Source organism: Podarcis liolepis (genome assembly GCF_965112155.1).
Source record: "Podarcis liolepis genome assembly, chromosome: 12".
Lineage (NCBI taxonomy): Eukaryota > Metazoa > Chordata > Lepidosauria > Squamata > Lacertidae > Podarcis > Podarcis liolepis.
In genome coordinates this window covers 25,063,195-25,089,490 of record NC_139563.1, presented here as the reverse complement: position 1 = coordinate 25,089,490, position 26,296 = coordinate 25,063,195, and the positions used below count along the sequence as shown (strand labels likewise).

General features: G+C 42.5%; 1 protein-coding gene across 2 annotated transcripts in view; it reads right to left on the bottom strand.

The window, feature by feature from the left end:
• Positions 1-26,296, bottom strand: part of CUBN (cubilin) — a 133,304-nt gene that overhangs the window by 22,401 nt on the left and 84,607 nt on the right. For both annotated transcript variants that reach the window (XM_083467340.1, XM_083467341.1), the window contains 20 exons: positions 24,139-24,344; positions 22,575-22,756; positions 21,913-22,105; positions 20,790-20,987; positions 19,828-19,974; positions 17,852-18,042; positions 17,005-17,188; positions 15,703-15,877; positions 13,736-13,914; positions 13,418-13,627; positions 11,631-11,771; positions 11,134-11,315; positions 9,443-9,614; positions 8,330-8,536; positions 6,755-6,904; positions 6,202-6,323; positions 5,242-5,467; positions 4,279-4,466; positions 2,748-2,907; positions 1,365-1,514 (listed from right to left, as the gene is read on the bottom strand). In XM_083467340.1, coding sequence (XP_083323466.1) covers positions 1,365-1,514; positions 2,748-2,907; positions 4,279-4,466; positions 5,242-5,467; positions 6,202-6,323; positions 6,755-6,904; positions 8,330-8,536; positions 9,443-9,614; positions 11,134-11,315; positions 11,631-11,771; positions 13,418-13,627; positions 13,736-13,914; positions 15,703-15,877; positions 17,005-17,188; positions 17,852-18,042; positions 19,828-19,974; positions 20,790-20,987; positions 21,913-22,105; positions 22,575-22,756; positions 24,139-24,344 — 3,563 coding nt within the window. The remainder of the gene's footprint in view (positions 1-1,364; positions 1,515-2,747; positions 2,908-4,278; positions 4,467-5,241; positions 5,468-6,201; positions 6,324-6,754; positions 6,905-8,329; positions 8,537-9,442; positions 9,615-11,133; positions 11,316-11,630; positions 11,772-13,417; positions 13,628-13,735; positions 13,915-15,702; positions 15,878-17,004; positions 17,189-17,851; positions 18,043-19,827; positions 19,975-20,789; positions 20,988-21,912; positions 22,106-22,574; positions 22,757-24,138; positions 24,345-26,296) is intronic.

The following is a 26,296-nucleotide window of genomic DNA, read 5'->3' as shown; positions in this document are numbered from 1 at the left end:
TCAGCCTAATGGGAAATCTTTAGGGGGGCACCTGCCAATGGTGGGTGGAGGCAGAGGAAAAAGTGAATGGGGTCAGAGGCAAAGACAGGTAGATCTTCTCCTTCATTTAATTTAAGGAAGAGAAAACCAAACACGGTATCAGAGGATAATTTTATATATATATATATATATATATATATATATATAGAGAGAGAGAGAGAGAGAGAGAGAGAGAGAGAGAGAGTCCCATATATATCTCAAATTTCCTTTCTCTCAAAACTGATCTCTTTTTCAAACTGCTTGGTTAGAGGTTATTTTTTATATATGAAGAAACCCTGAAGTGGATCATGCTATAACTGAAAGGTAACATTCTTGCCTGCTGCAGGACTGCAGTTTTGTTTCTTGTTTTGTAGTAAACAAGAAGCTAGCCAAAAAGTAATAATCTGGAGTGGCACAAGCCAGCACAATGGTACAGTTGTTTCTGATTTCCAAAATACAAGCACATGCCAAGATGAGTGAATCATCTCTTAGGAATCATCTCCCACTCCTTGTGTGCTCGATTTCAACTAAATATTTGTGATACAGTGTGTTCTGTATCCTTCTGGTTAGAGTGAGCCGAGAACACTTTTGAGCTATAAGACATCCTTGCAAACACAGATAAAGAACGAAACCGTTTGTTTAGAGACAGCTGGTCTTGGAGGCCTCATAAAAGATAAATAGGAACACTAATCTTCTAAGTGACTCCTTTACTGTTCCTCTAATGCTTTACGGAAGTTACTACTTGCTGCTGAATTTTTTCCTACTTTATGGATGCTTCTGAAATCCTCTTCATCTAGAATTGTACCCCAGTTTTCATTTTCCACACTGCCTTAAACAATGCACCGTATTTTTCCCTCTATAAGACGCACCAGATCATAAGACGCACCTAGTTTTTGGAGGAGGAAAACAAGAAAAAAAAATCTGAATCTCAGAAGTCAGAGCAACAAGAGGGATCGCTGCACAGTGAAAGCAGCGATCCCTCTTGCTGTTCTGGTTTCTGGGATAGCTGTGCAGCCTGCATTCACTCCATAAGACGGTCACACATTTCCCCTTACTTTTTATGAGGGAAAAAGTGAGTCTTAAAGAGCAAAAAATACGGTATATGTGAGTAGGGAAGTCTGATACATCAGTGTGGCAACTCCAGATCTGCCTACTCAATGTGAAGGCCAAGGACAGACATCTGGGCTGTGCTGTGCTGCTGGGAAAGCACTGCAGCAAGTGCCCAAGATTTCCAGGAGCTGATACCTGCTCAGAATATGCCTTTAGACACATTCATTCTTCCAGAGGGAACGTTTTCACAATTTGATAAATACTGAGGTGAAAGGATTAACATTTCTGTCACTTACATTGCAAACCGAACGTTTGGAAACGTAGGATGACAATGGACTGTGGTTCCACTTCTATGATATAACTGCAATTCATGTTGTTGTCGTATTGATGGGGAAAGTTAGGAGAGGCAATTCGACCTGATGGGGCAGTGAAGTTCGCTCCACACCCTGCATGTAAACAAAGAAACACAGTCTGCTACCATTGAAAAAGTTCAAAATCAATTATCTCCATGTGATTTCTGGGGATAAGGACAGAATGGTAAGGACATGTAAAAACTCCCCACTTTTTGCAGCCTATAAAGTGTCTCAGTGCATGTTCTGGAAAGGTATTAAAGTTAAAAAAAAATTAAAATATGTCAGTTTAGTTTTATTATTTATCCTCTACCCATCTAAATGAATGCTTAAGTTGATTTACAAGCAATTAACGATTATTGCTAGTATTTTTTAAAAAAATAGAATCAAGGCATTTGTGTCATGTTTCTCATTCCAATACATCTAAGATCCTAGTTCCCACTTCAAACCTCAGGTGGGGTCTCATGTGTCTGTATATTCCTCTACAGCAAAATAAGATAATTCCTGCATATAGACAACCAGCAAATGAGAAAGTGTGCAAAACTGGAACTGTTCTCCTCGAGACATTTAGTTGTCTGTGTGTAAATATTATTTTCTATAAAAGAGGATTTACTCTTGTGAGCCTCCACTTGCAATGTGATGTGGCGTAGCCACAACTGAACTTATATCTCCACCCCACGCATACCCTGGGGTATGGGTCCATTGTGCCATCAGTTTGCATCAGTGTATCAAGCCTATCAGATTTGGTTAGTATCCCAGTACACTGCCACAAATGGAGCTTCTGTGGAGAAAGGGAAGTCCTTTACAGTATCCCTATCCTCTGCATTTGTGATGCCACTGTACTGACACAGTTTGAATTAACCTCCCAATAAACAGTGCCAACAATATAGAGGCCTACATCCTAATCAGTTTCCAATCCAGGTATGCAAGCACCTAAGCTACACCTCCAATATAGATGACGCTTCATATTTAGATCATCACAGCAATTCCTGGATTCAGAATTATTAACCGCATTTTAGAATGCATCTACCTTCCAGGAAGGCTAAATATTGTGCTGCTGAATATAAAACTCTCCAAGGACTTATCTTAGCATATTTGTAATTTTGCTTTCTATTCTGTGCCTGGCATTTTATAGTACAATAGAGTTATTAGTAATTTTATCGCTATGGCTCTCTATTTTGTTTTGCTTGGATTTATTTTGTATATTTTATGAAGTTTCTTTTTTCTAATACAAATACTTTATTTTATATATTTTACGAAGTTTCTTTTTTCTAATACTGACCATTGACCATAATAAAGAGGTTGATTGATATTGATTGATTTACTTACTGCTTATAAAAGATGCAGAAAAGCCATGTCCTGGGATGTCCTGTGACTGAAACACTACTGTCATCATATTTCCTGGCGCAACAATAGGTCCGGGAGCTGAATTTCCACACCCAACAGCTAATACTGCATCTTCCTGTTCATTATCACGTCCTCTCAACACCTGGGGGAAAAGGTTACTCTTTTTTGAACATCTAAATAAGGCTTCGTGCGGATTTTCATTTTACACCAGCTCCAAACAGTTTATGGCAATCCTGGTTTCACCATTCAGGCCAGCAAAAGAGTAGGATGTTAGAGTCATACAGAAAGACAATGGGCATATAATAAAAACACCCATTCTCAGTTGTCACAAGACCTTGATTGTAGCACCAGGTTTCAAAATGTGAATGGTGGTGGTGGTGGGGGAAACAACTAGGAGGAAATCTTACAGATGGCACATTTCGCTTCAGCTCTTCAATGGCAGTGTTAAGTCTCAAAGCTCAGTGTACTCGCTGGTACAGTACACAAGAGCTGTACTAGGCCTTTGGGAATATGAAGAGAACCTGGCTTCATATTCCCAAAGGCCTAGTACAGCTCTTGTGTGTTTGCAACAGCTTCCCTTTTCAAAAGGAAAGGCATCAAATCACTTTCTTTAATGGCACATTGAATGCTTCACCCAAAGAGCCACAGTAGGCAAATCCTTTCTGATTTCTGCACCCCCCACCAAGGATCTCTTGTGCACAAAGCATATTTCAGTTAACATCTTCAAACTCTATCCCATTCAGTAGGCTGAAACGTGAACTCTAAATTGGCCAAGGTATATTCCCATTGCTTCTATAAATATATGCCATCTTGGCCCTCTTTGAGCAGTAACCCAGCCGCTCATGTCTTCCTACACGATGATAAATTATGCCTGCCCTTTATGAACAAGTGGGAGTTGTGTGCTTTTGCACAGTCTGGGAACAACAACACACAACATCTGCCAAATTCTTTAGAAAACCATTAGGCTCTAAGGAATGCCAAACATCCCCTTCTCTTCAAGTGTCTTCCAGAGAAGCAGATCTTTAACAGCCAATGAAGTATACATTATTATTTTGTTATTCCTGAACATTTTCAGGTATTTGATGAAAGCAACATTAAAGAAACAGGTTTTCTGATACAGAATGCATATCAGTTTATGTAGAAGCAGGCACAGACTGGGGTGTTTTTCTGTCATTATTTTTCGTATAAAATGTGAATAACTTGGCCTTGTTTTTCCAAAAAGACCCTTGCTTAGGGACCATTTCTAAGCACCCTGGGAGGGCTGCCAAGGGGCCATTGGATGTTGTTGACCTGCCTGTCCACCTCCAGAGTGGGACATCTGTGGGCAGACAGGAAAATTCACCACAGAAGCCTCCTCAGCATGGAAGTAGGATGCTTTACAGAGTCAGTACTTCTACTTACCTGCAGCTCAATCCTTAGACCTGCTTCACCAGCCTAAAACTGCTTGGCTAGCAAACTATACTTACCAGAGTCCATAATATTGACAATATTGATAATATTGATATTTACTTACCTTCACATAACTGCTCTGACACTGCCCATAGCTATCTGGAATCTGGAAATTCTCATTGAAGGTTATCTCCAAATGTTTGCTTTCATGGGTAATTATTGTCCACGAGCACCTAATGTTACTAGGAAAGTCTTGGGGCCAGTGGGGAGAATGGATGGTGCCATTTTCAGAATGAAGGATGCCCCCACATCCTGCAAAAATGACAGAGGGTTATAGAATGAGTCAAAAATGCATGCATGCATCTGGATGGAAGATCACATTGCACAATCTTTTCCTGGTGAAAAGGTATGGATTCATGGTCAGATGGCAGTGGCTTCTTCTGCTGACTGTTGGAGGTAGGACCATCACTCAGTGGCAGAGTGCATGCTTTTCATACAGTAAGTCTGAGCATTGATCCCTGGCATCTTCAGGTGGAGCTTTCTGAAACCGCAGAGAGCTGCTGCCATTTAATGCGTAATACAAAACTAGATGAACCAATGGTCCAAGGCAGCTCTCTACTTTCCCAACCATTTGTAACCAAAAGAAGTCATGTATGACTTATGAAGAATACTCTGAAAAGTGTATTATTAATAACTCCCTATATCAGAGTATCTTTCTTGACTGTGTGCAGCAGTCCACTAACAGGCAATTCACAAAGAGTTTGCATTTATCAAGTGCTTTCAGCCAGCTCTTCCTGCCTCTGTGTCAACATCTCAACAATAGTTTAAGGAGCATTTACCGCACTGATGCAGATCATGAAAATGGACCCTAAGACAATCAGGTGGAAGATGGAGCTATTTTTTTGCCCATGGTATACATGCATTTTATCTCTATCAAACTTCATTAAAATTGTTCTTTATTCCAGCAATGGAGACATTTCCCTGTCCACTGCCATATCCAGAGATGGAGGGGGGTGGGGAAATACTACTGCACAACAGTCAATGCTATGCATTAGAAGGAAGGAATTTATAATGGTTTCCTGCTTACCTAAAGAGTCTGCAGTCCATGTTGCATAGAAACCATCTCCCTGCACTGAGTGGTCGGAATTGAAGTTTATTAATAACTGATTGGAGCCTGACTGAATGGTGCCTGGTGATGAAGTTCCACAGTATCGTCCAATGACAGGAGAACTCGGAGATCCACCATTCAGAATAGTGACCGAGTCCCATCTACAGCTCCTGTGGTTTTCAATTTCAAAGTCCACAAAAGTAAGCTGTGGGAGAGCAATAAGAGATGACCATGAACATAGAATAGTATTTGCAAAAATGCATCAGAAACAGAGCTATCTCAGTCTGCTAAAAGCTCTAATACAAATAGCTTAATATGATAAAATAATCTATTTGACCTCATTCTTACTTCAGCATAAGAAGACATCATAATGTGCTCAGTTCACTTACTTTCTTTTTTATTTAGGAGGAAGTGCTAAATAAAACCAAGCCAAACACAACCCACCAACCTTTTATTGTAGCTTCCAAGGTGTTTAACAGCCTCCTGTTTTTCTAATCCCAGGCAAACGAAAAAAAAAATAGAGAAATTTACTGAGCTGCAGGTATTTGCTGGTGAGATGAATGCAGCTTAGTGCAGGGGAACCCAGGATTTTTGGTGAACACATTATTGTGCACACCAAAATGTACCCATTTGGTGATGCTCAGCACTGCCCCTCCCCCAAAAACAGGTAAAATACCTACACTCCCCTCAAACAAAGAAAACAGACAAAAAAGCACACACACACACAAACATTGCAAAAAACTAACAACAGTTCATTTTAAAAATATACAACAAAAATTAGAATGGGCAGAAGGTCTTGGAAGGAGTTAAGTGGGTGGTTTGAGGGCATGATGAAACCCATACTCTCAATTAGAGTACTTCATGTAAAAGTTACCTTGTTCTTATGGATAAAATGCACCCATTTATTTTATAATAAGTTGATGAGAAAACATTACTCACATTGATGGTATGTCCTTCTGGTGCTACCAAGAGCCAGGAACAATGGCTAGAACTATTGTAAGGTGCTGGGTAGTTAGGGCTAGAGATAATTCCACTTTCACCTTCCATCACACCACCACAGGCTGAAATAAAATTTGAGATATTTGAAGAAGCTTTGTTCATTGGCTCATAGAAAATGCAGACATGCCAGTTCCTAGGTGGTTTCACTGGGTGGGGTGGGGGTGGGGGAACACGCTTCACTTGCATTGCTTGCATTCACATATAACAGGAAGCCATTGTTTGTTTTTACCATATCTTTTAACAAGCCACAAGCCATTTCACAGATGAGCAAACATGGTATGTCCCTTTTCCCTAAACCTTGATTTGTTTTCCAGCAGTTCTTGCCTTGTGCATTTGTACAGTGACAAACATTTGGGATGGGGTGTCCAAACAAACCATGGTTAAGCAAGACTATTGGGTTCACGTCATGGTTTATTAATAGAAAACAGGTGTTTGATTTGCACCTTCAGTACAACCTGTTAGAATCACACAGTAAAAGTAACGTGAAACTTACCCAGAGATCCATAGTGGATGAAGAATCCCTTGTCTGTATTTTGATCATTGCTCAAAAATTGTATCCAGGTCTGAGGAGCTGCTATTAGCAGTGGATGCTGAGGTGGGCTGTGGCCACATAGTCGGTATAACAGCTCTCCATCAGAATCCCCTAAATAGAAACATGGTGCTATGAAATATCTAAAGCCAGCTAAACTTGACTCCCTTCAAAACAAGCAAAGACACAAAGTTGTTGCAGTAACTTGGCTTCATGAACCAATGTCCCTATTATTAATTGACAACCATGATTTAATCACAGTTTAAGAATGTATGCACGACTGCACCATTTGGCCCTCTCTGGCTAGGGAAAACTGGTATTTTGTTATAGTCCGATGAATAAAACAAAATACGAAATAAGAGAGGGTAAAAGGAGGCATTCCAAGGGCAGCTCGGGATCAACTGGACCTAATGCACTTCCATCCCTACAACACTTACCTTGAGGGGGGAGGAAATAGGAAGAAAGCAGAATAAAGGAATAACAACAGGGAAAACTCAACATCCCACCACAGTCACCTTTCACCCTGCTGACAGGAGCCCAGCAGAGCTTCAGATTTGACTGTTCATTCACCACAACTATTCTCCTGCTACCTGTCATGAAATTCTACTCAGTATTTATCCAGAGTAGATTTCAATGTATAGCTAGCAGCATAACAACTTAAGCACATTGCCGGATTCCCAAAAAATAGACCAGCAGAGCTTTACTGCTACTGAAGGCAAATGAACATACAGTGGTGCCCCGCAAGACGAATGCCTCGCAAGACAAAAAACTCGCTAGACGAAAGGGTTTTTTGTTTTTTGAGCTGCTTCGCAAGACGATTTTCCCTATGGGCTTGCTTCGCAAGACGGAAACGTCTTGCAAGTTTGTTTCCTTTTTCTTAACACCGTTAATACAGTTGCGACTTGACTTCGAGGAGCAACTTATAGAACGCGGTGTGGTAGCCTTTTTTTAGGTTTTTAAAGACTTTCGTGATTTTTGAAGCTTTTCCAAAACTTTCCCGACACCGTGCTTCACAAGACGAAAAAAATCGCAAGACGACAAAACTCGCGGAATGAATTAATTTCGTCTTGCGAGGCACCACTGTAATGGTCACAAATCCAATATACTCAGGATTGGCACTGTCCATAAGAAATCCAGTTGCAGCAGACTTGACTTAAACTTATAAGTCTAAACCTTAACACTAGGCATACTATGCACAGAACACCACACCAGAAGGAAGAGAGATGGAAACAGAAAGTGTAACCCAGGCTCCTTCTGACCCTACTTGTACAGTCAGCATGATCTTGACAGAAGAGATAACAAAACCAGTTTAAGCCAGGTGTGCTCAGCTTCTCTGAAGGTACAACCCAAACATCATGAACCTTCTGCTTGTTTCTTTCACACAGAGAAGCTTCCAGAACCCTCTTGAATTAATTTGTATGGGAAAGATCTCTACACATCAGACCAATACTTTCTGCACTAAGAAATGCAAACTGACACTTGCTGCCCACTAGAATTGCTTTCTTATTTATTTACTGGTTACAGGCAGCTGTAACTTACCTCTCCGGATTTCTAAGTAGTCGTTCTGGCAACTGATGTGTTGCTCCAAGTAGAAATCTCCAAAGAGAAGGTAAAGAGTTGTAATGGATGGCTGTGGATTTTGGATGACCCACTCACAGTTCAGGTTGTTTGCATAATTGCTGGTGCCATCATAACCAGGAGAAGTGAGATTCCCACCACCTGAACTGAGCAGATGGCTGCCACACACTGGGAAAAAACAACACCATTTGGAACAGTAAGGCAACATTTCATTATTTTCCTATTTATTACATTCACAGCCCACCTTTCTTACAAGGAGGTCAAGGTGGTGTACATGGTTCTGTCCTTCCCAACTTCTTCTCACAACAATCGTATGAGATGAGTTAAATGGAGAGATAATGACTGGCTGAAGATCATTTTCCACATTCCACTGTTGATATTGGAACTAGTCTACCACTGAAAAAGTCTATGTCACAGAAGTAGTGGCTTGGCCACCACGGGTAGCCAATGTGGTACCCTTCAGATGTTGCTGGATCCAACCCCCATCAGCACCAACCTGTAAGGTCAGAGGTCAACACTGATGGGAATTGTAGTCTGGCAACATATCACAGATGTTGCACTGGCTACCACAGTATTAGAGATAGGGCTGGTCCAAGACATTTCACTGCTTGAGGCTGTAAAGCAAATGAATCTTCACTGCAAAGTACATAATATCCAAGGCTGGTTGTGTTATTTCGGTATCTGAGGCAGAAAATCCCATGAGTACCTGTCCTTGAGAATAAAAATGTAGTAATAATAAGTTAAATAACAAGAATTTGCCACCTTTTCATGACATTCAAAATCAGGGACCCAAGGCGGCCGCTTCACTTTTTCTAACAATAGGGCAGGCCCTGATTAGACAACTCATTGGGCAGGTCAAAAATTACACAGAATCTTTCCTTTACTCCTCACCTCCAGTTCTCCCACTTCAAGTTAAAGATGCAAGCAGAGAACTGTAATACTGTAACTTCGTGTAAGTCAGTTTAAAGAGAAGTACCATGTTATAAGAAAGCTGCTAAACAGACTTTATATTAATTCTTTTTGTCAGTGTTAAGTTGCAAATACAAAACAAAAACTCCTAACATGTTCTATTACCTGCTTCTTCATCAGAAGCATATGTAATTCTGAAGCTTGCCTCAAAACCTTCGTGACTTTTTACCATGACGACGGTTATCTTGTTTCCAGAGGATTTCACCTGAGTCCCTGGAGCCACCAAACCACACAGCGTGGAGAGTCGAGGTGCGTTTTCACCGAAGCCATTGTGAACCTACTTGCCAAATAGAGAATAACATTAACAAGCATACCTGTAAGAGGTATAGGTTGGTTGCTTGAGAGCAATCAGGCAATATGCTTCAATAGTCTGTTTTAAAGCTTTCTTATTGGTGATAAAAACCTTTGGAATGCAGAGCGCCACTCTCCCATGGCTGGCTCATTCACTGGGCGGTCCTTAAACTTTCCCCAGCAGAGTAGTTTCTTGACACCCAGTCTGCGCCTCCCCTCTCTGCGCGGAAGCCTACTGCGCAAGGAAGGCATGGGTAACGGAGGACCTCTCTCCTTCCTGCTTTGCCCAGGCAAGGTGTCCTGGCACCGCCTCGCCTCCCCCAAGCCCTGCATCTCCTCTCCACTAAAGGCGTGGCTACTCTCCTCCGCTGAGGAGGTGCTGCTTCCCACGATCTCTGGGGGCTCTCTGTAATCCATCTGGTCTTTCCCCTCTCACCCCTGAGCCGATGGCAGTTCCCTGACAATACCTTTAGAAAAGGCTTTCTTCTAAGTGTAGCATGACCATCAACATGCCTCAACCCCCGATTGAAATTCTCGAACAAATGTCTTTGAAACGTGAAGGTCAGAATTTGCCTTACACCGAGTCAGCCTATTGTTCCATCCGGCTCAGTATTGTCTTGACAAGGAGTGGCAGAGGCTTTTAGGAGACAGGGGTCTTTCCCAGGTCCACTCAGGTCTGAACTGGGGACTTTGTATATATAAGACATGTGCATTACCACAGAGTCCCTTTCCAAGCTCTTCAGTCAAGATTGCCAAATTATTTCAGTCAAGACATCGCAGGGAGGAGGAGTTTGCACTCAGGACCAGATATTCCACCTCTTCTTCTGCTGCTGCAGCCTGCCTAGCTGCCTTCTTTGTGGTCAAACCTTTGTATGATGTGGGACTTCAACACTGTACCAGTGGGCAAGTATGCCAGTCATAGCATAGACGGCATAGACTGATCATAGCATAGACTGATCATAGCATAGACTGATCATAGCATAGACGGATCATAGCAACCTGTTGCAAAGCAAGGAATTCCTGCTGTGGAGGTATTAGGGATATCAGGGAGTAGATTAGGTTTGGTAAGCCCAGCTTCCCTGTGTTTTAAATGCACTTGTATTATTTGCACTGGAAATTGGTCTATTTGGATAAAGGGGGGCATTGCCACACCAACCTCAGCCTGTCCTCAGTCAGCCCCCACCTTCCTGCTTTCCTACTTACAGCAAATCAGGGGGCAGCATTGCCAGCTAGCTTGCCCCTCTCTGTGCTGTGCTTTACAGAACTCAGCAGGGAGGAGGAAGATGGGGACAAAATCAGTGGCCTTTGCCTGTCATTGGCTCTAGCGCGACCTAATATTGATCTTCCTGCCCTCTGCCCTATCAGTCCCAATGAGAACCAGCCACCACTAGTCATTCCTAAAAAGCTAGGTGCGGTTTAATTTCCATTGTCCTGTTTTTGTAGTCAATTTAACTTTGCTATGCCGTTTCCATATTCCACAGTAGTACAAATAACCCCACACTTACAGCCACATAATTCGAGCTACAGTTCTGGTAGAGTCCAAAAGCCATGTCATGAATGGTAAGAGTGACCCGGCGTCCCAATGGCACCATGATTCTCCATTTGCATTTTAATTTGTGCAGGGCAGAATTTGGATAGTTGGGGGATGTAAATGTCCCAACAGTGCCACGGAGATCACCTCCACACTCTGGAACGACACAAATAATAGGCAGTCTGAACTGATGTTTTCTGGGAGAGCAAAAGAAAATGTATAGTGATTCTGAGGAAAGGTCAAACAAAAGGAAACACTCAGGTGTCTGCAATGGTTGCCTTGTTTACCATATTTCGTCTTGATTCATAATTAAGGCAGAAACTAAAATCAGAATATCTTACACTGTACCTTCGACTTGAAAAAAGATCTGCCAATAGCAGCTGGACTAGAAGAAGACAAACCCAATGGCATGCAATAAGCAATAGTCAAAAGGCAACATATGAAATGGAAACCACACTGTTTGCAGCTCACCTTCAACACTAGCAGAAAAATGTAGTCTGAAGCCTGGAGCGTTGATGGATCCATCAGTGGCAAACTTGATGTAAGCCAAGTTGCTGGAGGTGTCCAATGCACTGGGTATACTAGCACCACAGTATTTACCCAATAAATCCCCTAGGTAATTAGAGAGAGGAAGAGAGAAAGAGAAAGAGAAGTTAATAAAGAGGGTGGGCATCTGATCTGAGGGTCTCAGGTTCGATTGCTGGCATTTCCAGGCATGGCTGGGAGAGACCCCTGTCTGAAGTGTTGGAGAGACACTGTCAGTCAGTGTAGACAGTACAGAGCTGGATAGACCAGTGGTCTGACTCAATGTAAGACAGCTTCCTGTGTTTCAGTCACTCTATTTATTTATATTTACTTGCATTCTGCTTGTATTTTGTGTATATATGGCAAAACTGCATACTAAAATATGTCCATTAGGAAAATTTACACTAAAATGCTTTCCTTCACCACCATCATCTGAGACCCATCTTCATGAGCCTCCTTCCATGAGAGGTCCAGAGGCCTCTAACATTCCTCAGAAAATAGAGACACTCAAGCCTCTGCAGTGCGGGATGCAGGTGGTGCTGTGGGTTAAACCACAGAGCCTAGGACTTGCCGATCAGAAGGTCAGCAGTTCGAATCCCCTGACGGGGTGAGCTCCCATTGCTCGGTCCCTGTTCCTACCAACCTAGCAGTTCGAAAGCACCCCAAAAAGTGCAAGTAGATAAATAGGTACCACTCCAGGAAGGTAAACGGCGTTTCCATGTGCTGCTCTGGTTCACCAGAAGTGGCTTAGTCATGCTGGCCACATGACCAGGAAGCTGTACGCCGGCTCCCTCGGCCAGTAAAGTGAGATGTGCGCTGCAACCCCAGAGTGGTCCGCAACTGGACCTAATGGTCAGGGGTCCCATTACCTTTACCTTTACCGCTAGCCTCTGCAGTGGCTCCCCATTTGTGAAATGCTCTCCCCAGGGAGGCTTGCCTGGCACCTTCATTTAGGCGCCAGGTGAAAATGCTCCACTTTAACCAGGCCTTTGGCTGCTTAACATTTTATGTCATTTTATATGTGTTTGTCGGAGGCAGGGGGTTATTGGTTTGTTTTTGGTTTATTGTGTATTTTGTGTTTTTAGTTTGTGTTTTTATGCTGTGAACCGCCCTGAGATCTTCAGTACAGTGGTACCTTGGGTTACATACGCTTCAGGTTACATACGCTTCAAGTTACATATGCTTCAGGTTACAGACTCCGCTAACCCAGAAATAGTACCTTGGGTTAAGAACTCTGATTCAGGATGAGAACAGAAATCGGGCTCCAGCGGCACGGTGGCAGCAGGTGGCCCCATTAGCTAAAGTGGTACTTCAGGTTAAGAAGAGTTTCAGGTTAAGAACAGACCTCTGGAACGAATTAAGTACGTAACCAGAGGTACCACTGTACTACTACTACTACTAATGCCATTTCTTATTAGGGCTTTTCGAGCAAACAAACAAACAAACAACTGACATGAAAATATAGAGGACCAAACATAAGACTGAAAAAGCCAGAAATTTAGAAACACTGAAACTGACAGATTTGATCAGCCTTAGTAGTGACTGATGGTTTCTGGGGTGGGGTGGGGTGAGGGATAGCACAGAGAGGATTCCAAAGTTCCGCCCCAGTTGCCTGCTCACAAGGACAGCCATGCCCTACTAAGAATTGTAATGACTGCAGCAGAAAATCATATCAGACTGTTAGTTCCCCGCACATGCAAGGAAGAAAGAGTAACGACAAGAGTTTCACAGACCTGACGCATACTGTTCTCGAATTTCCAGGTAGTCATATCCACACTCAGATGAGTTCTGGATATCTAGTGCTTCAAAGCTAATGGTGAGAAAATGACCCACAGGTCCGCGGAGAAACCATTCACACAGCAAATTGTCTGGATAGTGGAGATCAGGGAATCCGACACTTTCAATGACTCCGCTTTGTCCCGTCAGTGTTCCACCACAAACAGCTGCAAAGAAAGAGTCTGATCACTGAAATGGTCATATGTATTCCAGTCTTTCATTTAAGGATTTTGGATCAGTAAAAATGCTGGGTATTATTATTTTTTTCATTTTACCTCTTGAATACTTGACATTGAATCCAGTGTGTGGGTCTATACTGTCTGAACGAAATCTCATATATAAGGTAGAACCGGATGACCTTTGAATGCCTGGTAAAGAATTCCCACAAAGCTTGGCGATTACTGGTGAATTGGCGTCGGCACCATCTCGCAATTCAAGGTAACTTAATGTGCAGCTGAGAGAAGGCAACAGATACATTTAAACTGGTGAAAATTGCTTTGCAACATTTCAGGAAGTATCTGAAACATGGAACTAACATCCTTCAGTGAATGACATGGTAGCTCAATTCTGAGCAGGGTAGGAAAAACAGAGACAGACACCCTAACAATCAATAATACCTAGGGTCACCTGAGATATAAATCAATTATAGAGCAAGAAATATCTAAATAGGTCACAGCATTATGGAGAGTTTGCTCCGCAGTACTTTATCCTCCTGTCTGAAGCATGATTTAAAAAATGGCTTTTGAGGACTGTGTTAAAAAACTGAATTTAGAATGCTTAGTTCTGATTCATTAAGTGCCAATTATGAATGCAATTAGCTCAATCAAGCATTTTTGAAGTCTTTTAATTAAAAACCACTGTAGGAAGAGTAATTGGGACTATCTTCAGACACATATGGCTATGAAATCGACCATATCATAAGGATGATTTTTTTCTCATATAAATTCAGTGGGAATGCTTTTAGGGCATATAATTGTCCCTGAGTATCAGCAGATGGAGAAAGGAAGGAAGGAAGGAAGGAAGGAAGAACTTGGTGCATGAAGTGACTGTAGGGAAATGTAAGACGAAGAAGAAAATTTCTGCCCAAATTTTTTCCCCTTAATGAAATATACAAGGCAAACAAAACTGAGAATATAAAGATTCTTAGAAACCTCTCCTCCAGAAGGTTCTTCACATTTATTTTAAAGTTAACAGTACATTCTAAATGGGGGTAAAAATGCCATCTCCTTCAAAAGACACCGAATTTATAGCAATTAAAACATGCCTGTGAAACAACTGACACAGTCGCGCTTCCACTGATACAATGAATGTAGGTTAGTGGTGGGGAACCTGTTGTTGGACTCCCATCTCCTATCTGTCCCAGCCAGTATGGCCAATGGTCCAGGATGATGGGAGCTGCAGCTCAGAAATATCTGGAGCATCACACGCTCTCAAGCTCTGATATAGCCCTTAAAGAAGAACATAATGCTCAGCTAAAGCAAAGCTAGCGCTAGTTGCTAGTTGCCTCCCTACATGTCTTTCTACCTTTGTAGCAGGTTTCAGGAGATCCCACCCTGGCTGTCAGACATCCCGGCTCCTCCCAGTGACCCTATGGCCTCACCAAGCTCACCCAGGCTTCTCCCTTCTCCAATAGCTATGATTCAATTTTGAGACAGAAGAAAGTGTTTATTGGGATGAGAGCTCTTCCCCATCATGGATCACTGGAATATCCCACCATTTTTAATGGGGAGACATTAGACAAGCAGAGAAACAGACTGAATGTTGTGGAGGAGGGTCCCTGTTAGCCTGCAGCTGCAAAAAGGCCTCCCCCCTGCAAAGTCAGCGGTACTACTTTGCTTTACTATAGCGTAAGTACAAGACTGATTATGTTACAATCATACATCTGCTAGACAATAGCAGCCACTGCAGTGCCATAGAGCCAATGTCCTGAGATCAGTGCTTCCATAGCTTACTGGGATGGTGCACAGGTGGTAAGTGGTGGCCCAGCAGAGGTGCTGGAATGGATCCACTGGTGAACATGCACAGCCCCCCCCGACTGCATTGCCCTGCCCTTGCACCATCCCAATAAGTGGAAGCAGCACTGGTGCCAGGAGAGCTCTGCTACACCAGCCCACCATGCCAGTCACTCCTGTCTTTAGATTTAAAAGAGAAATAAAAGCAAGAACCCCATTACATTAACCCCAAACCCTCCATGATAGCTTCAGAAAATTTAAAGAAAGGTAACACAACAACGTGCTCCTACTTGGGTGAAGACTGGATATCAAAGTGATCTTCAAACTGCAGCTCCACTGCAGCCCCATAGGGAGCAATGATTGTCCACACACAATCGGCATGTGGTGGGTAATTGCCAGGATGGCCAGGTGAAGAGACAAATCCCGAGGGGTTGGACTGGCTGATATAGAAGTTCCCTCCACAAGCTGGAAACAGAAGATGAGGAGGAGCTGGTTGAATACTATAAGGAATGTGTATAGTAATGTCTTCTATTATAAAAACACCAAAATGGATAATCTATGAGACCCACCTTAATTTTCTGGTATCATAAGGACAATACATGATACATTCTTCTGTTGTTGTTTTTGTATGTGCGTGTGGAAGTTTTGACATGGAATTGTTTATAGCTTTGGTTTTATCAGTTCTGCCCTTCCTTTCAAAATTAACACACAGATGCTCTCTTCATGAGTTATCCTCATGGAGGGGACTTCATGCAATGATCATGGGATGGGGCCATTCGACTGTCCCTGTCCCCTGGATGCACATGCAATGATATATGCAGAGAGGAAGACCTGCCTGAGAGCAGCTGCTTGTGCATTGGTTTCTATGCAGTTGTGATACCTGCATGGTTGGGAGTCTCAGCTGCGTGGAAGTTCACATCCATGCAGATGTTCATGCCTAGCTTCCTCCCTGCAGATATCTGCACCAACACACTGACGTCCAGAGGGTGGGGCCAGTGACATGCCCAATGCTTAGGGGCAAGACCAGCGACATGGCCCTCCTTTTCAGTCAGCCCATAATGCCCCTTAAACTGGGTAATATGTAAAGGAGGCAAGTTTCTCCTCATATGCCATAGAGACTTTGTAGCTGTTTCCCTACAGGCATTCATAAAACACCAACTGAGAAATATGCCAGTGTGGTCCTTCACCAGGAGTATTAGGTAATGTGCAAATGAGGTCCAGGGATGTATTTTGACCAAGTTGGTGCTCCTCCACTCAAGCAAGGATCCCAGCACTGAAATCATGCTGAATTTTTGGAGTATATCAACAGCTATCAACTAAATGGGCTCTCTAAGTTTGGAGGCACTATGTCACAGACTACCAGAGAGCCATTGGTTTCCTGCCTTGCTTGTAGGCTTTCTTGAGGTATCTGGTTGGTCATTATGGTAAGAAGGATGGTGGTCCAGATGGAGATATGGTCTGAGCCAGTTGGGCACTTCTTAACCATTTAATGTTCCTGTCAATCATGGATCCCGACATCATTTGAGAACCACTGATTTAAAGTATCATGAATGTTTCGGTAGCCCCTGTTTGTATTTAGTGCCAATACTCACCAAGACCCTTTGCCTCGTACTTCAGTTTGAAACCTTGCCCTCCATTACTGCTATCAGAAAGGAAGTGGACAAATAGCTGGTTGTCTGTGGTGTACATTGTAGAAAGGGAATTGCTACCACAAAAGCGTCCATTCCTGCTGCTAGGTCCTAACGGTGGGGCAGAAAGATCTGGTCCATTCCTAAGCTAAAAAACAACAACATTAAATGTGCAAGATGATTTATTTCGTTTTCACAACAAATCTATGAGAACAAGCTATTACTTCCCATTTTAAAGATGTGGAATTGAAATGGACAGATACACAGCTACGTGCCAAAGGCTACTCAATTAATCCAGGGAAGAATTGGGATTTTAACTCAGCTGCTTCAGGCCTAAGGCCTTTTAACATGTCAGAAAGTCAATAAATCCACTATAGGTTCTGTATCTCAACCCAGAAAATGAAAAAGGGAAACGCTACTGTTTTATGATGGGACCTCAGGGCTATCAAGGACCCAGTAAGAAGTAAGCAAGCTGGTTACTGGTCCCTGAGGTATTCTGGACCCAAGTCAGTTTAGGCTTTAAAGACAATAACCTATGATTTTATCCAGTAAATTCATCCCTTTACTACATGAACTTCTGCCTGTGTAACAGAGTTTCCTCTTCCTACATTTTCTATGTGCACCCTAATCTGTTCTGGGGTTGAGGAAAACCTGGAACAGATTAGAGGAGTTCATGTGGGGAAGGAAGAAGAAGGCCTTTGCTCTAACAGGATGACTTTATTGGATAGAACCACCACACTGTAAACTGATGCGCAGAAACAAAAGAGTAACTGGCTGAGCTATTTCAATATTGCTTTCCTCTTGTCCTCACCTCAACATAATCTCCATGACTGCAGGCAGCATCTTCATTTATCACCTGGAACAGCTCCTCAGAATGGATGCCAATGATGAAGCCAACAGTAACCATAACATGCCAAGAACAATTAAGGTTAGGAGGATAGGTTTGCGGATAGTTGGGTGAAGTGATCACACCACTGTCTGTGTACAAATAACCACCGCAACCTAAGTTAAAGGAATAAGACTCCGTTAAGGAAAGGACTGTTTAATTTTTTTTATTATATATCATTCCTATCCTGTCCAAATCTCTGAAATCTCAGATTTATCAGTTTGGTGCTTCTAGCTCTTATAGAATCACCCCCCCCCCAAAGCAGCGCATATTTTGAGCCAGGGCCAAACTCGTAACATACATGTTTTCAGGCTCAATTAATTCATTTGTAGGAGATCTCCTACTAGATCTACAGATTATTCCAGTCGCTTTAATTACAGAGGCAGGGAATGGGATCCAGCTGGCAGGACAGATCCCGAATGGCACCTTTCTCCATGGGCCACCTTGACAGGTGAGTGTGGCTGCCCACCTGTCAGTCACCTGATGTCATACAATGTCAAGTGAGTCTACATTGAACCTGCGGTTTTCATTGGTAGAATTGGGATGAGCACTCTTGGTGAACTCCCAATGCTTCCTTTGCAGCTCTGACCTTAACTCAATTTGTGGTTGCAAAAAAAAATAAAAAAAATAAAAATCATCATTTGCAGTTGTGGCTTGAATTCACCCTGGGGCTACAGCTGTAAAGGAAGAATTCAGAGCACTTTAGAAATTTGCTCCAAATTCCTCCTTTCTGGCTGTGGTTCAGCACTTTTTGAATTTGGCACCTTTTCCTGTTGCTTCATGCTTACTTGAAGTTAAGTCCCATTGTGGCCAATGAGGCTCTTACTTCCAGGTAGCATGTATAGGATTGCTGCTGTTGTGCCTTTTCCGCAATCAAATTTGTCACTAATATATCTTGCAATACAAAAAATTAAGAACTAATTCTCTCCAGTGCCAGATATGATGTGTAACATGTGGCACTTGGTGCTTCAGCAAAGGTTTGTTTCATGATTCACTGGCTACTTGCAACCAAACCTATCTCTCCCACTCCAAAATAAAAAAAATTCCTTCCAGTAGCACCTTAAAGACCAACTAAGTTAGTTCTTGGTATGAGCTTTCGTGTGCATGCACACTTCTTCAGATACACTGAAACTCTCCCACTCCAGTTTGCTGCTGAAATGCCAAACCTACAATAACTGTGGTGCTATTTCCTTGACAGGGGAAGCGACAAATTCTTCTGAAGCAACAGTAAATGTTTGGAAATGTATGAAGGACTAGACAGCTCCTCTTGTATCATTTTAAGATTCTGTAATTTGATTATTCTGTTTCTCCAGAACACAGAGGTACATTAAAAAATAATCAACTTGCAGCAGTCTAATCCTGTTATCATATACATCTGGGTTCCTTCCCTCTCTTTCTTTCTTTCTTTCTTTCTTTCTTTCTTTCTTTCTTTCTTTCTTTCTTTGCATTTGTAGGGACTTACAAATTTTTTTAACCACGTAAAAACAGTTGCACTGTTTTGTGGTATGCAATTCATTTTCCTTAAAAAAACACAAAACAAAAACCAAACAAAAACCCCACAGCAGTACAAAGGCAGCCTGCAAATCTTACCATAATAGAGAAATGTTTTCTTAGTTTGCATTTCCAGGCAGATATCCAGGCAGATATCAGCAACAATAATTGTGCAGTGGTTTTGAAGTTACATTTGAAAATTGGGTGAATTTAAGATTACATCTCAAAAAACATGCACCCGTGGGATTCACAACATTTATGTGTGTGTGCAGAGGATTATTGCAGAACAGGACAGGCAACAGTATAAAAATTAAAGAGATTCTATAATCACTTCCTTCCAGCCCCCAGCCCCCCCCCCCCGCTTTAAATCTGCAAAGGCACTCAAAGAACAGTTTTAAATGATGACTTACTTTTGTGGTAAGAAGCATTAAACCCAGCACCGGTAATACTTGCATCTGAAGTGAAGCGGATGTACAAAGCATTCCCAGTGGATCTTATTGGTCCAGGAACTTCACGACCACATAGAGTGGCCAGGACTGGTGCAAGGCTGTTGTCTCCTATGAAAAGAAATGGAAAATTGTGTTTCCATACTTCCATTACTTGTGAAAGAAACAGCCATGTTTTATTTGGAGAGGCAATGTTAGAGCTGGAAGTTCTCCGTTCACCATTTCATTGGTAGCCAGAAGATGGACTGGTTTGCATGCAACACTAAGCCAAACCATGACCATGGGAGTCCATGAGTGTGTGGGTACTCACAATAAAAACCATGGGCAACATTTTCCTCGTCATGCTTTCCTGCTGCAGTGCTAATCAGAGCTAAGCCATGGTTTGGCTTAGTGTTGTGTCAGAACCTAGGCTCATGGTTTGTCTCTGTTCAGACTTTGTGGCAGGTGCATGGTGGCCTTTGGAAATACTTCTGTGTGGCATTTTAAAATGCAGTGGTATGGAGCTGCAACAATAGCCTCCTGGCAGCATCACTATGGCTACTTAATGGAAGAAGGAAGGGTGTGTGTGAAATGGTGCTGTGGTTGAGGCTATGTGAGTGCACCAGCAGAGCCAATCTAACACTCCTGGCGCTGCACCCATAAGGCCCTGGGCCTTGCCTTCTGCTCACCCTCCTCCTAGTAAGCAGAACTGCCACTGCCACTAGGAGGCTATTGCTGCAGCTCTGCTCCATTGGATAGCCCTATCTGATGGCAGAAATCTGTGAGAGTCACTTATTAGAGGGATGAGCCCCAGTTCACCATGAGTCTAACACAATAGGGGAAGACATGTAGACATGGGAATTTGGCAAGCATGAGAATTGCAAATTGCATAAACCAGGATTTCCATTTGCAGGCCACAACTATGGAAAGGTGCCAATGTTTCTCACCATCTCTCAGGACAAGTTTATCGTAGTTGCATGAGCGATGAGACTCAATATCCAAGGATAGGATGTTGATCTCCACTGTTGAGTCTGGCGCTCTGATAACCCATGTACAATCGGCAAAATTTCTGTAGTTGGAAGGCCAGTCCGGTGAAAACAGAAATGAAGGCATTTCACTGGTTCTTGAGAAACCTCCACAGGCTCCTGTCATGAAAGAGGAAATCATGAGTAAAAATAAATTAATTTTTCATCCTGTTTAGTGACAACACTATTTGTTTCTCTTCCGTGTTTGTTTCTATGTACTGTAGCCCTCTAGATTGCTAGATTACAGCTCCCATCCTCCCTGATCGTTGGCCATGTTGGCTGGGACTGAAGGGAATTGGGGTCCACTGGTGCCCTATCCCTGCTAGAGTATGTGTACTTGTGTGTACAACATGTGCATGCATGCATTGGGCTCACCTAATGTCTTCTTGATACAAAAGCAGGGCCTCCCCTGATTATTTTAATATGTGGGCAGGGAATGGGCCTCTGTTGCTCCCCAACAACTGGCCTTGCATTCTGACACTGAGGTTCAGTGTAGCCTTTTATCCTCCATGAATTTGTCTAATCCACTTTTAAAGGAATCTAAGGCAGTGAATCTTGTTGCAAATATAATGTAACTGAGCTGTCACATCTACCTGACAATTAATGCAATCCCTCTTACTGCTGAAACCACCTCGTATTGAACAAAAGGTTTGCTATACAATAGGTAGCTAATCTTCAAGACAAATGCCGCAGGTGGAAAAGTTGGTGGGGTTGTGATTTCCTAGGATAAGAGAAGAGGTCTATGGGCTTAACTGTGTTGCAGAGTCAAGCCTGTCCTCCTGCCTCTCTGTCCTGTGCTGTGCTATCATTTGCTCCTTGATTCTGTATAGAAAAGCCAAGGCAACACTAAGCTGGCATGTGTACTGGCACAATAGAAAGGTATGCTCTCAAATGTTTCACTTGGCTTAAAAGCGTGCCTAAAAAAGGTTGACTACCACTGGATGATACCATTCAATCACGCAGACTGACAAACATACGCTTTCATTATCTGCCTTTCTTTTAGTCGCTGAAACGAAAAGGCTAGCCACATGGACAGGAGACCAACCTATAGGAATGGCACGTCCCACAGCTGTAGGTGCTTCCACCACATTCCAGTCCAAAAGGAAGCCCTTTCCATTTACAGAAAAATCAGAGGTGAACTGGAGAGTAACAGAGCTTCCAGAGGAGGTGAAAGAAAATGGGGCTACACCACAGTACGTTCCTATGAGACGAAAGAGTGTGTTGGGCCCATCATATACCTGCAACAGTGAAAATAAAGATTAGTAACACTGTTGGGGGTTTTTAGATGCAGAGTCAACATTTCTCAGGACACACTTTTCTGAGCAAATTTCCGACAGTTCTCCTTCTCACCCCCTGAAGAAAAAGAAGGCCACTTTTCAGAATTCCCCCCAAATATTCCCCACTTTTTGTGGCGGCAAAGACTTCCTGTTTGCTTCTGCCAGAAAGGTCCTCCTTGTGGGTCTCCCCCAGGGCATCTGGATGGCCACTGTATGAACTGGACTAGATAGGCCTTTGGCCTGATCCAGCAGGGGTCTTCTTATGCTCTTATGGTGGGAGGATCGAAGTGGTTGCATGTGTGGCCAAAAGACTGTTTCATGCCTCAGCTCATTTTAAGTTGAGATATAATCATCTGACAGCTCCTTTTGCTTTGTGACTTATTTGTAACAGAGTTTACCAAAATAAAAAAGTTTGCAAGTTCAAGCCCACCTTCAGCTTGTCAAAGTAGCAGCTATACGTATCTTCAATATCCATCTGTGTGATCTGACCATGGACCACTTGTGTTGTGTTGCCAGTTATTGTCCACTGATAGTTGGAGTAGTGAGGGTAATTTCTAGGCCACAGTGGAGATGCAATTTGTCCACTGCTTCCCACCACAGTATTTCCAAACACTGAAAAATGAGAGGTGGCTATTATTATTATTATTATTATTATTATTATTATTATTACTATTATTATTATTATTATTAATGTTCTGTTGAATGATTTTGCTATGTAGGTAAAAGAGGGGAGATTTTCTTCGAGACCCTCTCCACCCCCGAATTGTTGTTGTTGTTTAGTCATTTAGTCATGTCCGACTCTTCGTGACCCCATGGACCACAGCACGCCAGGCACTCCTGTCTTCCACTGCCTCCTGCAAATACTGCCTCCAATTTCCCCTTAAGTTTCATTTCCCCTTGCAAGGCTTTGTTATTTTAACTTAAACGAAATCTAAGCATGTGGGTACCATCATAGACAATGTGTTGGGGCTGCACAGCTCACCTGACCTCCCTCTAGGAGAGCTACTGCTGAACGGCAGGATGGAGAAGGGGGTGACGGCAGGTAATGGTGAGGTTGGCACAGTGCAGAAGGGCAATCCTGCCAGCATGTTTGCACTGTGCCAACCTTGCCACTGCTCTCCTTCCAAGTATGCAGCAGCGACTCAGCTGGAGGGAGGTCAGGTGAGTGGTGAAGTCCCACTACGCTGTCCACTCCTACTGGAGTGAAGAGGGACCCTGAGCTGTATCAGGGTGTCCTGATACAAAAGAGGACATGGCTCCTGCACATTTAATAGCTGTATGGAAAGGGGGATTTCAGCAGGTGTAGTCTTGTTTTTAGAGTTGAGTCAGTGTACTAGTAATCCACCATTTTTTACTTTCTGAATTTTGTACGGTATTTTCCCCCTTCCACATTGCCAGTGCATACCTGCCACCTCTACCACAGACACCAAGGGTCTCTGATTAAGAATGTACCCAATGGCAAATCACATGCTCTTATTTGATGTAACTTTTACATTGCCTCTTCATATTTTATGGATTTTTGAATTTACATGTGCCCAGGGGATTTATTTATCTTCAGTACTTATATATGATGTTGGAAAAGACCCTGATGTTGGGGAAGATGGAGGGCACAATGAGAAGGGGATGACAGAGGATGAGATGACTGGACAGTGTTCTCGAAGCTACCAGCATGAGTTTGACTAAACTGCGGGAGGCAGTGGAAGACAGGAGGGCCTGGCATGCTCTGGTCCATGGGGTCAGAGTCAGACATGACTAAACGACTAAACAACAGCAACAACTTATATCCCACCCACAACAGGTGTGTCTGTGTGTGAACTAAGCTATCACAAAGTTAAGGAAGTTACATGATGCTACATATTGTTGGCTGGAACTCTCCAGAAGTTAAAACACAGTAATATTATCAAGGTGTATGTCTACACATATCTTTCTTTCTTTCCTTGCTTGCAAATGATCTGTAAAGTAATTGCTTCTGTTTGAGTTCAGTATTTACTTACTGTGAGCAAATGTGGCCTGGAAGCCCCTTCCATCACCTGAGGCATCTGAGACAAATATAACCCACAGGCCGTGCCCAGTGATAGACGTATAATTCTCCATCACAGAGTCGCCACAGAATCGTCCCACCAGATGGCCACTGGAATTGCCTTCTCTAATTTCTAGGTAGTCCTTGTTGCAGTCGTCACTTGCTTCCATCTGAAAATCTCTGTTTTCAACAGCAATGTGGGCACATTAATTGACATAACAGCACACGGGATAAAATATAAAATACAAAGGGAAATGAATGTACTGCATCAAGCAATTATCTCTCAGTGATTCCACAGTTTTCCTCTTACAAGGGTCAGTAAAATGCTAATGATATTTAAGGGCTCCAAAATATTCTGTATATAATAGGATCCAGTCCATTTGCAGTGTAATGCATATGGGAAAAGTTATCAGTGAGCCTCATCACATTTTTACAAATTGCGGCTATCCTGTTATACTGTCTACTTCTATATCCTATCCTTTCCGTGGGTGGTATCCAACTTAGTTTTACTAAGTGTAGACCCACTGAAATTAATAAACCTAACTTAGTCATGGTTGTCAGTTCCACTGGGTCTACTCTGAATTAGCTGAATACCACCCATGGTATCCTGTTCACCCTATGTGCTATAATGCAGGGTTTAAGGCATCAGTTTACCACTCTACACATCTGGAAGGACATGCTCTTCAACTGAGATGAACCAGCTTGCTTGACACACTGGCATTTGTAAGTCAATTAACACGTTGGCTTGTGGATCATGTGGCGTAATGGGTCAGGGCATCTGAATGTTAACCAGCAGGTTGGTGATTCGAGCCCAACCTGGGATGGCTGTGGGCAGGTTTCCTGCCTTGCAAGGGGTTGAACTAGATGGCTCTCGAAGTCCCATCCAATTCTATGATTCTATAATTCTAATCTATAGAAATGCATTGTTCAGAATTCTTTCAATTTTAAGGAAATGCATCATTTAGGGGTGTTATTTTTTTGGAAGGGGGAGGTTCAGCATTTATTTTGCTTTTAAACTGCATGAAACCCAAAGGAAGAGCTCTTTGCCATTTTAAAGGTTCTGGGTGTATTTTTAGTTTTATTTTTTGTCCATGGGTGTGTATGCATTCCTTGCAAAATGCATGACTTTGAAAGCACATGAGATGGGTTCTGGCTTAATTGCTAAATGAAAGATGCTGATCCGCAATTTTGTCTTAAATCATACATTTGCCCTTATATAGACGTTGTTCTTTCTCATCCAAGGGTTTGTAGAGAATAGTTGATGGTTCTGGGCAGGGATTATATAGCGATTATATAGGATTCTGCACATACCTATAGACCCTATTTCCTTAAGACACATTGGCCAAGTATTCTTGTGAGCAAGGGAGGGGGGGATTAAAAATTGGATCCTCTGCATCTCAAAGTTTCACCAGCAACAACTTGGCTGACTTATTCATTCTTGAACAAATTGGCTTTGTCACATGTGTACATCAGGAACTAATCTGAACCCCGCATGCTAGGTAAACTGTATTTTTCCTGTATCAAAATTATATTCTGTTTTTCGAAGGTCAGCCATGAATAGAAAATCAAAACCAGAGTTTTCTATGGTTAACATGCACAAAATATCACTACTCATATTTCCTTCCACTTTAAGTGGGCCCATGTCTCTTCAGGGCACTATGAAATGGAACCAAAAGCCCATCTGGACACACTCATTTAGAGCTATTCCTTGGAACATGCTAGAGAAGTAATTTTGCAAGACCAATATTCAAAAAATAAATAGCTTTTCCCAAATAAAAAGAGACAAAACTGATAACAGACACAGCAGATAATAACTGACATCTTAAAGATGGTTCAAAGACCTCCCACTATTTCGTGATTTTCCTTTCGGTTATGAAGAACTGGGAAGGAACTGCTGACACCCACACCCACACCCACACCCACGTGTGTGTGTGTGTGTGTGTGTGTGTGTGTGTGTGACACAGAATGCTATGGGTGCTGGCCTTATTGGCACATTTGTGTGTGCATGCCATTAGATTTAATTGCTTAGTGCACTGATGTGGATGTACTTGGTTTTTTGCCTAGAAGGAGTGTGCACATAGGATTTCATGATTTCCTCAAGGAGATAAGGATGAACTGCACCTGCTTCATTC